This window comes from Gigantopelta aegis, chromosome 10 (assembly GCF_016097555.1).
Source record: "Gigantopelta aegis isolate Gae_Host chromosome 10, Gae_host_genome, whole genome shotgun sequence".
In the NCBI taxonomy this organism is placed as follows: Eukaryota; Metazoa; Mollusca; class Gastropoda; order Neomphalida; family Peltospiridae; genus Gigantopelta; species Gigantopelta aegis.
In genome coordinates, this window is record NC_054708.1 from 83,391,762 (window position 1) to 83,404,261 (window position 12,500).

The following is a 12,500-nucleotide window of genomic DNA, read 5'->3' on the forward strand; positions in this document are numbered from 1 at the left end:
AGTACCTGTGTGTATGTGAAGGAGTATATTAAAACTGTGTGAAAGGGGGTATTGCAGAGTGCACGTGTGCGAGGTGTTTGTGGCGAGTACGTGTGTGTATGTGAAGGAGTATATTAAAACTGTGTGAAAGGGGGTATTGCAGAGTGCACGTGTGCGAGGTGTTTGTGGCGAGTACGTGTGTGTATGTGAAGGAGTATATTAAAACTGTGTGAAAGGGGGTATTGCAGAGTGCACGTGTGCGAGGTGTTTGTGGCGAGTACGTGTGTGTATGTGAAGGAGTATATTAAAACTGTGTGAAAGGGGGTATTGCAGAGTGCACGTGTGCGAGGTGTTTGTGGCGAGTACCTGTGTGTATGTGAAGGAGTATATTAAAACTGTGTGAAAGGGGGTATTGCAGAGTGCACGTGTGCGAGGTGTTTGTGGCGAGTACCTGTGTGTATGTGAAGGAGTATATTAAAACTGTGTGAAAGGGGGTATTGCAGAGTGCACGTGTGCGAGGTGTTTGTGGCGAGTACGTGTGTGTATGTGAAGGAGTATATTAAAACTGTGTGAAAGGGGGTATTGCAGAGTGCACGTGTGCGAGGTGTTTGTGGCGAGTACGTGTGTGTATGTGAAGGAGTATATTAAAACTGTGTGAAAGGGGGTATTGCAGAGTGCACGTGTGCGAGGTGTTTGTGGCGAGTACCTGTGTGTATGTGAAGGAGTATATTAAAACTGTGTGAAAGGGGGTATTGCAGAGTGCACGTGTGCGAGGTGTTTGTGGCGAGTACGTGTGTGTATGTGAAGGAGTATATTAAAACTGTGTGAAAGGGGGTATTGCAGAGTGCACGTGTGCGAGGTGTTTGTGGCGAGTACCTGTGTGTATGTGAAGGAGTATATTAAAACTGTGTGAAAGGGGGTATTGCAGAGTGCACGTGTGCGAGGTGTTTGTGGCGAGTACGTGTGTGTATGTGAAGGAGTATATTAAAACTGTGTGAAAGGGGGTATTGCAGAGTGCACGTGTGCGAGGTGTTTGTGGCGAGTACCTGTGTGTATGTGAAGGAGTATATTAAAACTGTGTGAAAGGGGGTATTGCAGAGTGCACGTGTGCGAGGTGTTTGTGGCGAGTACGTGTGTGTATGTGAAGGAGTATATTAAAACTGTGTGAAAGGGGGTATTGCAGAGTGCACGTGTGCGAGGTGTTTGTGGCGAGTACGTGTGTGTATGTGAAGGAGTATATTAAAACTGTGTGAAAGGGGGTATTGCAGAGTGCACGTGTGCGAGGTGTTTGTGGCGAGTACGTGTGTGTATGTGAAGGAGTATATTAAAACTGTGTGAAAGGGGGTATTGCAGAGTGCACGTGTGCGAGGTGTTTGTGGCGAGTACGTGTGTGTATGTGAAGGAGTATATTAAAACTGTGTGAAAGGGGGTATTGCAGAGTGCACGTGTGCGAGGTGTTTGTGGCGAGTACCTGTGTGTATGTGAAGGAGTATATTAAAACTGTGTGAAAGGGGGTATTGCAGAGTGCACGTGTGCGAGGTGTTTGTGGCGAGTACCTGTGTGTATGTGAAGGAGTATATTAAAACTGTGTGAAAGGGGGTATTGCAGAGTGCACGTGTGCGAGGTGTTTGTGGCGAGTACCTGTGTGTATGTGAAGGAGTATATTAAAACTGTGTGAAAGGGGGTATTGCAGAGTGCACGTGTGCGAGGTGTTTGTGGCGAGTACCTGTGTGTATGTGAAGGAGTATATTAAAACTGTGTGAAAGGGGGTATTGCAGAGTGCACGTGTGCGAGGTGTTTGTGGCGAGTACGTGTGTGTATGTGAAGGAGTATATTAAAACTGTGTGAAAGGGGGTATTGCAGAGTGCACGTGTGCGAGGTGTTTGTGGCGAGTACCTGTGTGTATGTGAAGGAGTATATTAAAACTGTGTGAAAGGGGGTATTGCAGAGTGCACGTGTGCGAGGTGTTTGTGGCGAGTACGTGTGTGTATGTGAAGGAGTATATTAAAACTGTGTGAAAGGGGGTATTGCAGAGTGCACGTGTGCGAGGTGTTTGTGGCGAGTACGTGTGTGTATGTGAAGGAGTATATTAAAACTGTGTGAAAGGGGGTATTGCAGAGTGCACGTGTGCGAGGTGTTTGTGGCGAGTACCTGTGTGTATGTGAAGGAGTATATTAAAACTGTGTGAAAGGGGGTATTGCAGAGTGCACGTGTGCGAGGTGTTTGTGGCGAGTACCTGTGTGTATGTGAAGGAGTATATTAAAACTGTGTGAAAGGGGGTATTGCAGAGTGCACGTGTGCGAGGTGTTTGTGGCGAGTACGTGTGTGTATGTGAAGGAGTATATTAAAACTGTGTGAAAGGGGGTATTGCAGAGTGCACGTGTGCGAGGTGTTTGTGGCGAGTACGTGTGTGTATGTGAAGGAGTATATTAAAACTGTGTGAAAGGGGGTATTGCAGAGTGCACGTGTGCGAGGTGTTTGTGGCGAGTACGTGTGTGTATGTGAAGGAGTATATTAAAACTGTGTGAAAGGGGGTATTGCAGAGTGCACGTGTGCGAGGTGTTTGTGGCGAGTACGTGTGTGTATGTGAAGGAGTATATTAAAACTGTGTGAAAGGGGGTATTGCAGAGTGCACGTGTGCGAGGTGTTTGTGGCGAGTACCTGTGTGTATGTGAAGGAGTATATTAAAACTGTGTGAAAGGGGGTATTGCAGAGTGCACGTGTGCGAGGTGTTTGTGGCGAGTACCTGTGTGTATGTGAAGGAGTATATTAAAACTGTGTGAAAGGGGGTATTGCAGAGTGCACGTGTGCGAGGTGTTTGTGGCGAGTACGTGTGTGTATGTGAAGGAGTATATTAAAACTGTGTGAAAGGGGGTATTGCAGAGTGCACGTGTGCGAGGTGTTTGTGGCGAGTACCTGTGTGTATGTGAAAGGAGTATATTAAAACTGTGTGAAAGGGGGTATTGCAGAGTGCACGTGTGCGAGGTGTTTGTGGCGAGTACCTGTGTGTATGTGAAGGAGTATATTAAAACTGTGTGAAAGGGGGTATTGCAGAGTGCACGTGTGCGAGGTGTTTGTGGCGAGTACGTGTGTGTATGTGAAGGAGTATATTAAAACTGTGTGAAAGGGGGTATTGCAGAGTGCACGTGTGCGAGGTGTTTGTGGCGAGTACCTGTGTGTATGTGAAGGAGTATATTAAAACTGTGTGAAAGGGGGTATTGCAGAGTGCACGTGTGCGAGGTGTTTGTGGCGAGTACCTGTGTGTATGTGAAGGAGTATATTAAAACTGTGTGAAAGGGGGTATTGCAGAGTGCACGTGTGCGAGGTGTTTGTGGCGAGTACCTGTGTGTATGTGAAGGAGTATATTAAAACTGTGTGAAAGGGGGTATTGCAGAGTGCACGTGTGCGAGGTGTTTGTGGCGAGTACCTGTGTGTATGTGAAGGAGTATATTAAAACTGTGTGAAAGGGGGTATTGCAGAGTGCACGTGTGCGAGGTGTTTGTGGCGAGTACCTGTGTGTATGTGAAGGAGTATATTAAAACTGTGTGAAAGGGGGTATTGCAGAGTGCACGTGTGCGAGGTGTTTGTGGCGAGTACGTGTGTGTATGTGAAGGAGTATATTAAAACTGTGTGAAAGGGGGTATTGCAGAGTGCACGTGTGCGAGGTGTTTGTGGCGAGTACGTGTGTGTATGTGAAGGAGTATATTAAAACTGTGTGAAAGGGGGTATTGCAGAGTGCACGTGTGCGAGGTGTTTGTGGCGAGTACGTGTGTGTATGTGAAGGAGTATATTAAAACTGTGTGAAAGGGGGTATTGCAGAGTGCACGTGTGCGAGGTGTTTGTGGCGAGTACCTGTGTGTATGTGAAGGAGTATATTAAAACTGTGTGAAAGGGGGTATTGCAGAGTGCACGTGTGCGAGGTGTTTGTGGCGAGTACCTGTGTGTATGTGAAGGAGTATATTAAAACTGTGTGAAAGGGGGTATTGCAGAGTGCACGTGTGCGAGGTGTTTGTGGCGAGTACGTGTGTGTATGTGAAGGAGTATATTAAAACTGTGTGAAAGGGGGTATTGCAGAGTGCACGTGTGCGAGGTGTTTGTGGCGAGTACCTGTGTGTATGTGAAGGAGTATATTAAAACTGTGTGAAAGGGGGTATTGCAGAGTGCACGTGTGCGAGGTGTTTGTGGCGAGTACCTGTGTGTATGTGAAGGAGTATATTAAAACTGTGTGAAAGGGGGTATTGCAGAGTGCACGTGTGCGAGGTGTTTGTGGCGAGTACGTGTGTGTATGTGAAGGAGTATATTAAAACTGTGTGAAAGGGGGTATTGCAGAGTGCACGTGTGCGAGGTGTTTGTGGCGAGTACGTGTGTGTATGTGAAGGAGTATATTAAAACTGTGTGAAAGGGGGTATTGCAGAGTGCACGTGTGCGAGGTGTTTGTGGCGAGTTTGTGGCGAGTACCTGTGTGTATGTGAAGGAGTATATTAAAACTGTGTGAAAGGGGGTATTGCAGAGTGCACGTGTGCGAGGTGTTTGTGGCGAGTACCTGTGTGTATGTGAAGGAGTATATTAAAACTGTGTGAAAGGGGGTATTGCAGAGTGCACGTGTGCGAGGTGTTTGTGGCGAGTACCTGTGTGTATGTGAAGGAGTATATTAAAACTGTGTGAAAGGGGGTATTGCAGAGTGCACGTGTGCGAGGTGTTTGTGGCGAGTACGTGTGTGTATGTGAAGGAGTATATTAAAACTGTGTGAAAGGGGGTATTGCAGAGTGCACGTGTGCGAGGTGTTTGTGGCGAGTACGTGTGTGTATGTGAAGGAGTATATTAAAACTGTGTGAAAGGGGGTATTGCAGAGTGCACGTGTGCGAGGTGTTTGTGGCGAGTACGTGTGTGTATGTGAAGGAGTATATTAAAACTGTGTGAAAGGGGGTATTGCAGAGTGCACGTGTGCGAGGTGTTTGTGGCGAGTACCTGTGTGTATGTGAAGGAGTATATTAAAACTGTGTGAAAGGGGGTATTGCAGAGTGCACGTGTGCGAGGTGTTTGTGGCGAGTACGTGTGTGTATGTGAAGGAGTATATTAAAACTGTGTGAAAGGGGGTATTGCAGAGTGCACGTGTGCGAGGTGTTTGTGGCGAGTACCTGTGTGTATGTGAAGGAGTATATTAAAACTGTGTGAAAGGGGGTATTGCAGAGTGCACGTGTGCGAGGTGTTTGTGGCGAGTACCTGTGTGTATGTGAAGGAGTATATTAAAACTGTGTGAAAGGGGGTATTGCAGAGTGCACGTGTGCGAGGTGTTTGTGGCGAGTACCTGTGTGTATGTGAAGGAGTATATTAAAACTGTGTGAAAGGGGGTATTGCAGAGTGCACGTGTGCGAGGTGTTTGTGGCGAGTACCTGTGTGTATGTGAAGGAGTATATTAAAACTGTGTGAAAGGGGGTATTGAGAGTGCACGTGTGCGAGGTGTTTGTGGCGAGTACCTGTGTGTATGTGAAGGAGTATATTAAAACTGTGTGAAAGGGGGTATTGCAGAGTGCACGTGTGCGAGGTGTTTGTGGCGAGTACGTGTGTGTATGTGGCTTGCAATGAACAGCAAAATACTGGAGACTTCTGAAAAAGATGGACATCTGAAAGAGAAAACATAACTTGCAATAAACAGCAAAATACTGGAGACTTCTGAAAAAGATGGACATCTGAAAGAGAAAACATAACTTGTAATAAACAGCAAAATACTGGAGACTTCTGAAAAAGATGGACATCTGAAAGAGAAAACATAACTTGTAATAAACAGCAAAATACTGGAGACTTCTGAAAAAGATGGACATCTGAAAGAGAAAACATAACTTGTAATAAACATCAAAATACTGGAGACTTCTGAAAAAGATGGACACATCTGAAAGAGAAAACAGCCAAATACTGAAAACTTCTAAACACGATGGACACACACACACACACACACACACACACACACAATCTATATCTATACCTCTCTCTCTCAATACACACACACACACACACACACACACACACACACACGGGCGCGCGCGCGCACGCAAACACACCTCGCATTCGGTCGAGTTAATTAATAAACCATTATATTATGGCAAATTTGGTGAATAAATAGAAAGTAGTAAATAATAAAACGAAAATAATGTGGAGTCATTGTGAACCAGACGTGATATTATTAAAAATATAATGCAATGGAATGATGTGCGATGTCCAGACAGAGTGGCAATGTCATAGTGGTCGTGTAGGTCAAGGTCATAGTAACAATGAAATACAAATTTATAATTATGGTGGCCATTAATGGTTATTTGTAAAACACGCTTGCTTAGGTACAAATAGTTCACGATTGCATTACTACAGATTTGTAAATTTTAAAATTCAATTATCTCAAAATAACCAGTGTGACATCGTAGGTTATTCCCGTGGACGCTTCATATATTATTCATGCATTCTGTGTGTGTAGTAACTAGAATGTCTTACCTATGCAATCTTCAACACTTGATGATCCAATGAACTGTGTAGATTTCCCTGGCGGACATGGTTTACATTGACTTTTTCCTGGTTTATCCTGGTAGGTGCCCAATTCACAGAACTTGCATTCCTCACCATGACCATATGTTCCTGGTGAGCAGTACACTACAAACAAGGTCGGCGATGTGGTGAATGAGATATAAGTGTGCTAGGTAGGATCAATCACGATCAGGATTGCATTTATCTTCAATAGGCACTTGGTTACGACATACATATCATTTGAGTGTTTAATGTATATGTCACAATGTATCTGTGTAAGACATTTTTTATGCACCCGTTGGTGAGAAAACCATTCGTAATTATGACAACACATACTAATAACATATATATATATATATATATATATATATATATATATATATATATATATATATATATATATATATATATATATATATATATATATATATATATATATATATATATATATATATATATATATATATATATGTGTGTGTGTGTGTGTGTGTGTGTGTGTGTGTGATAAACGATTGTCTTCTCCTGCGTATCATCCAATGAAATAAACACGATAGAAATTGATTTGTGACCTATAGATTAACCTGAAATTGATTAGTCTGTGACGTGTAACTTAGCTACAAGCGCAAGGACACCGGATGTTTATACATATCACAGTGTATCTATAAACTACACTTTGTGATTATCTATATGACTGTGTAAATCCGACATTCTCTGACTATTTATCTGTACAAAATGGTGTATCTATATAGGAAACGTTTTGAATTTTTACAATATGACACTGTATACAGATGGAAAACGCTTCATGATTATATGACGCTGTGTATCTACATAACACGTTTGAAATGCAGTTTACTTTTATAATAAATCACGGGCCTAGCTTTCATATACGCAGGTACGCAGCTGTGTACCACCTGAGATTACAAATATTTTTTAAATTAAAATATATGATGTAAACGCACAGCCAATAGCGTTTTATTCCATCACAGAAAAAGTCTGCGTACCACCTGAAAATCCCAAGCTAGGCCCCTGATAAAGGGTGTGCCGCAGAACTTATCATACCACAAAACATGTATCTAACAACAGCTCCTGGTGGACACCGTAATCCTTTCATTATGGTCACACTCTCTCTCAGTACAGAATATTCCACTCCATTAACTGTGACATCAAACAATGACGTCTTGTTTTTCATCTGCTGGGCTGACGTTTCCAGAACTGTGATGGCGTTGATCAACGACTTCAGCGGTGGACTCACTGTAATACAAAAATGTCTTAGAAACGTGGTTTGATAGTGGTTCATAAGTGGTCGTCCACACAGCTGTATAGACATCCGAGCACTGTCTCAGGTGAGGTAGGAAGGATGTATCTTCCTGGAAGGCGGCAGTCCTTAAAATAGTAATACACCAGCCAGCGACTTATGGGAGCATATAAGTTATTGTCATGACAACCTTTTAATTCTGCCTTGTGTAAAGATACAATTTTTGTAACGAGATTTTGCTCACTGTTGCTGAAATACGCCAATGTCGTATTAATAAGTGCCAAAAAACCTCTTTAATACCAGTATAGGCTTAACAAAAACAACATCTATGCTTCCCGTGCATTTGTTCACTGCTTTGTTGAAATAGAGTAATATTGATCAAGCTTATATATACCTTCATAATCAAGATGCGTTGTTTTAATAGCTCTTCCATGAACTAAAATAAACTTTATTTACAAATATACCCGAACGATTGTGTGTGTGTGTGTGTGTGTGTGTGTGTGTGTGTGTGTGTGTGTGTGTAATATATATATATATATATATATCATTACCAGAGTGTGTTTCCGTATCGTCAGTATCGTATGCGAGCCTCTGTTTTGTTAATGGGAATGACGTCAAACGTGAATGACGTCATTTTGGATATCCTTACATAATAATAAACTAGTGCTTAACGTTTTTTGTTTTCTGAACGCTGGGCAGCTTTCAGTGTAAAGTTGCTATTGAAGTGTCACCGTAGAACGTTTGCTTAAATGTTAATAAACGTAGTGCCGTGACCTCGATTAATTTGCATCTGATTTACAAAGTTATCAAATTCTGAAAAATATCACATACTTTGCTTGCATTGGAAATGCCAGATATTATATATATGTTTATCTCTCCCAAAATTCCCTTTGCATTCTGCCTCATGTCATTGGGGGCCCCCTAAATGGATTTTCTGGATCCAGCACTGATAATGTCTGTAATTTAAGGTTTGTCTTGGTAATGTTTCAACTGGTCATTTCCGCATTCTTCTGCTTGTCATACGACGTCGTAGGATTACGTGACGACGTTTTAACGCACTGCGGGAAATTATAAACATTGTCGTATTTCGATGCTGAAAAACAACGCAGGAGAGTACGAGTCTTATTATGCAATAAAACAATTATTGACAACATTTTGGGCAATATCATGTTTAATGGACCGAAGAAATTGACCTTGGTCAATATCAATTTCTTCGGTCCATAAAACATGATATTGCCCTCAACGACGGTTAATAATTGATACATATTTGTGTGTGTGTATTTTTCTTATAATCCACCTGTGCCTAACCTTCATTATTTGAAAACTCGCCTGTTTTTGAGGTGTGAAAAGCTCCAAGTTGAAGGTCACCCTGCACAATATTTTCCGTCAGTGTAATGGCTGCTATTGTCCCTGTAAATCGTTTTACTCTGTTACTGTGGCCGCAGCTTGACACCTGGACACTCGTCTTGCACGAAGAGTCGGAGCTGCAGGCCAAGGCAGCGGCATTTCGCTGTAAGGAGGACTTCAAGTCGATAATCGTGTTGGGACTTAGACACGACTCCGTCTCGTACATCATGGTGGAAGTTATACTGGCGACAGATGGCGCTTTGATTTCTATAAAGAAATATTAACAAACAGCAATCGCAATAACTGGCCTCGGTGGGAACATGGTTAAACCATTGGACATAAGGCTGGTAGGTACAGGGTTCGCAACCCAGTACAGGCTCCCACCCAAAGCGAGTGCTTACGACTCGGTAAGTGGGTGTAGGACCACTACACCCTCTTCTCTCTCACTAACCACTAACCCACTGTCCTGCAACCCACATAGCTGAGGTGTATCCAGGACAGCGTGCATGAACCTTAATTGGACATAAGCACGCAAATAAGTTGAAATAAATGAAATGCATTAACAAACAGCAAAGGGAAATACAAGTTAATCATTAGCTATTGGATATCAAACATTGGTATTTTTATCATGTAATCATAACGGAAACCTGCTACATGTTTTATTCATAAGCTACACGTGATCTTTTGTATGCATTTTGCCACTGACAGGAAATGACTTGTGAAATATTAAAGGTAGACTAAACTCCAACAAGAGCCTTATGTGTTGGTAAGATGCATACCTGAACCACCAACACATACTGACACTTTAACAGATGAAAAACGCGTAATTTTATTATTAATAAAAAACCGTGATTATTCCTGCTAACTGGGGGCAGCCATTTTGTTTCGTTTTTGTGACGTCCGGTGGTATAGCTTGGGGCGAAGTGACGTCAGCTCAGGTCCAACTTCTCTATTATGCACAGTGTAAACAAATGCTCTAATTTACGACAAGGCGCTTCGCTTTCATCAACCTGACTTGTAAAACAACATAAATGACTTGATAGTATAATAAACTATTTAACTAAATATATTTCAATTTGCATCAATATAACGAAATAGAGTTATAGTATTTTTTTCTTTTAAAACATCCAAAGAAAAAAATGCATATTATTAGGCCCATTGGTAGGATACGTTCGAACAAAAACGACCACTCACGATACCCAAGTGATAATTTTCTTTTCTCTGGGACTACGTAATTGGTCAGTTTTGTGATTTTAGATGGGAAAGTCTACTTAATCAAGGGTTTTACAGAATTACTTACAGTAATAAAGCTGGTAAATTCCATTACGATTTGAGGTTATCACACAATAAGGTGATCTTAATAAAAGAGGCAAGTCTTTTTAGTGTGTCTAGACACAGTGTCTAGGGACCGTCTAAATATACACCTGTCAATCAAGAACCACAGGTACAGACCACGGAAAGAAAATACCAATTAAGGAAAAAAACCCCACTCCGACTATTATTTCAGTACGTGGGTTAATTTATATACAAAATATAATACAGTTATTTCAACACTTTGACAATGGTGGTTTATTTTGTATTTAAAAATAAACCACATATACACGTTGCTGTGTTATTACAGAACATTGCGATGCATCCGCAAAAATCAGGTATGTTTTGTTTCTTCAGTTCGAAGACTAATTCCTGACGTGACACATTAGATATTACGTAACCACCAGCTCGCCAGAGGGCGTATACACTGGGATGGTACAAAATGGCTGCGCCCGTTACATATAATAGCCGTCACATTTAACCGTTTTATTAATTAACTATACGATTATACTTGTTGATATTAAGCAATAATGTGCATTATGTATCGTTGAATATGCACACCAGTCCAAAAGCCTTGCTTTAGCATTCCTTTAACAACGGTTAGCAGCAATGTGAAATATTAAATATGAATTACTATTTCGGCACACAGTCTATTTAGATTTGCATATTGAGCGTGTTAATATTGTAAACCGAATGAAAAGCAGTATTAATGACGAGGCACATGACACGATACACTACAGATATGATTGGCCCGCCAAGGCCATTAATCTGAAAACTGAGTGTTTTATGTTGATTCGTCCCCATTTGAGACAATGAAATGCTGTCTAAATAGGTTAAAAAGCATCAAGACGTTTCTCCAGAAACAAGAATGAGTGGAGATGGCTACACGTCGCTCCGTCCATTCTTATGTCAGAACAAACGTCTTATGCCTTAAAATCTGTACGAAGAAGTTGAAAATTATGACAGCTGAAAGGAAAGAGATAAGAGATAAGAGTGGACAGACATTGAAACAAATTGAGAAGAAATGGACCAAAACGTTAAGATGCGTTGTCCAATATATTTTCTTATACCTATAATGCAGGTGTGGAATATATAGTCTAATTAAAACTCTTATTAGTCAGATATCTTACCGGTGCATGAAGCTACCTTCGGTCTTTTAGCATCCCAAATGCCATCCCTGCATGTCAGAATCTGACGGTCAAACGTATCGACCACGTGGTCGGGGTTTCTGCAGACTGGAACACAGTCTAAGGCAAACTTGGTTCCGTTGCACCGGGCTAGAGAGCCTATACCTCGCCGGACGTCCGCCGCTCGACAGGCTGGGCATACAATTAAACACATCAGTATTATGTAATTGGTACACATGGTCATTACGTAAAGGATAACAGGCTAATGACGTTAGGTTATATGCTATACCCTATGACTGTAAGGATGGGGAACTCGGTAATACTTACCACGCGCATAATTCCCCATTCGTCCAGGGCCCAAGTTCACAAAACACCGTAAGCATAGTTTTGTACGTAAACGTAAATCTACCACTATATCACAATTGTTATTACTATTATAGTACAGAAGTACACATATTTTATTTCCTTTTGCCCATAAAATGTTCCATCTTCCATAATAATGTAATTTTCTGCGTGAAATAGATGCCAAACACATGTAAACGTATGCCAAGTATAACTGCTAGCAGTAAAAGTAAACGTTTTGTGAAATTGACAGCTGAACAGGATAGAGCCGACAGCCCTCGTCAATAATCTGTTATTGTTTTTATCCCACTATTAAAGACAACTCTTCTATTTGTTTCATACAACAGTTTCTAACATACCGATATTTTTACGAATAACAAAATCGATGACTTATCTCACATTATTTTGTTTAGAGAATATATTGATGATTAACAAACCAGAAAACGTACATGCAATAAATACCAAATGTAACTTTTTAAAAACTAAAATTTTCGCAACTGTCAAATCATTCGCTGTTAAAAAGCAAATTATATTTTTCACAGCTGCTGATGCTATCACTATTAAAATAAAGTTAATTCTGACAACTGCTACTGCTGATGGTGATGCTGATGCTGATGCTGTCACTA

At 41.4% G+C, this 12,500-nt stretch overlaps 1 protein-coding gene across 1 annotated transcript in view; it reads right to left on the reverse strand.

Moving 5' to 3' along the window:
- Positions 1-5,479: 5,479 nt before the first annotated feature.
- Positions 5,480-12,500, reverse strand: part of LOC121383861 — a 70,959-nt gene continuing 63,938 nt past the window's right edge. Inside the window, exons 28-33 of the mRNA XM_041513959.1 lie at positions 11,536-11,724; positions 9,077-9,361; positions 7,552-7,743; positions 6,463-6,618; positions 5,776-5,869; positions 5,480-5,603 (exon numbers count right to left, since the gene is read on the reverse strand). Coding sequence (XP_041369893.1) covers positions 5,480-5,603; positions 5,776-5,869; positions 6,463-6,618; positions 7,552-7,743; positions 9,077-9,361; positions 11,536-11,724 — 1,040 coding nt within the window. The remainder of the gene's footprint in view (positions 5,604-5,775; positions 5,870-6,462; positions 6,619-7,551; positions 7,744-9,076; positions 9,362-11,535; positions 11,725-12,500) is intronic.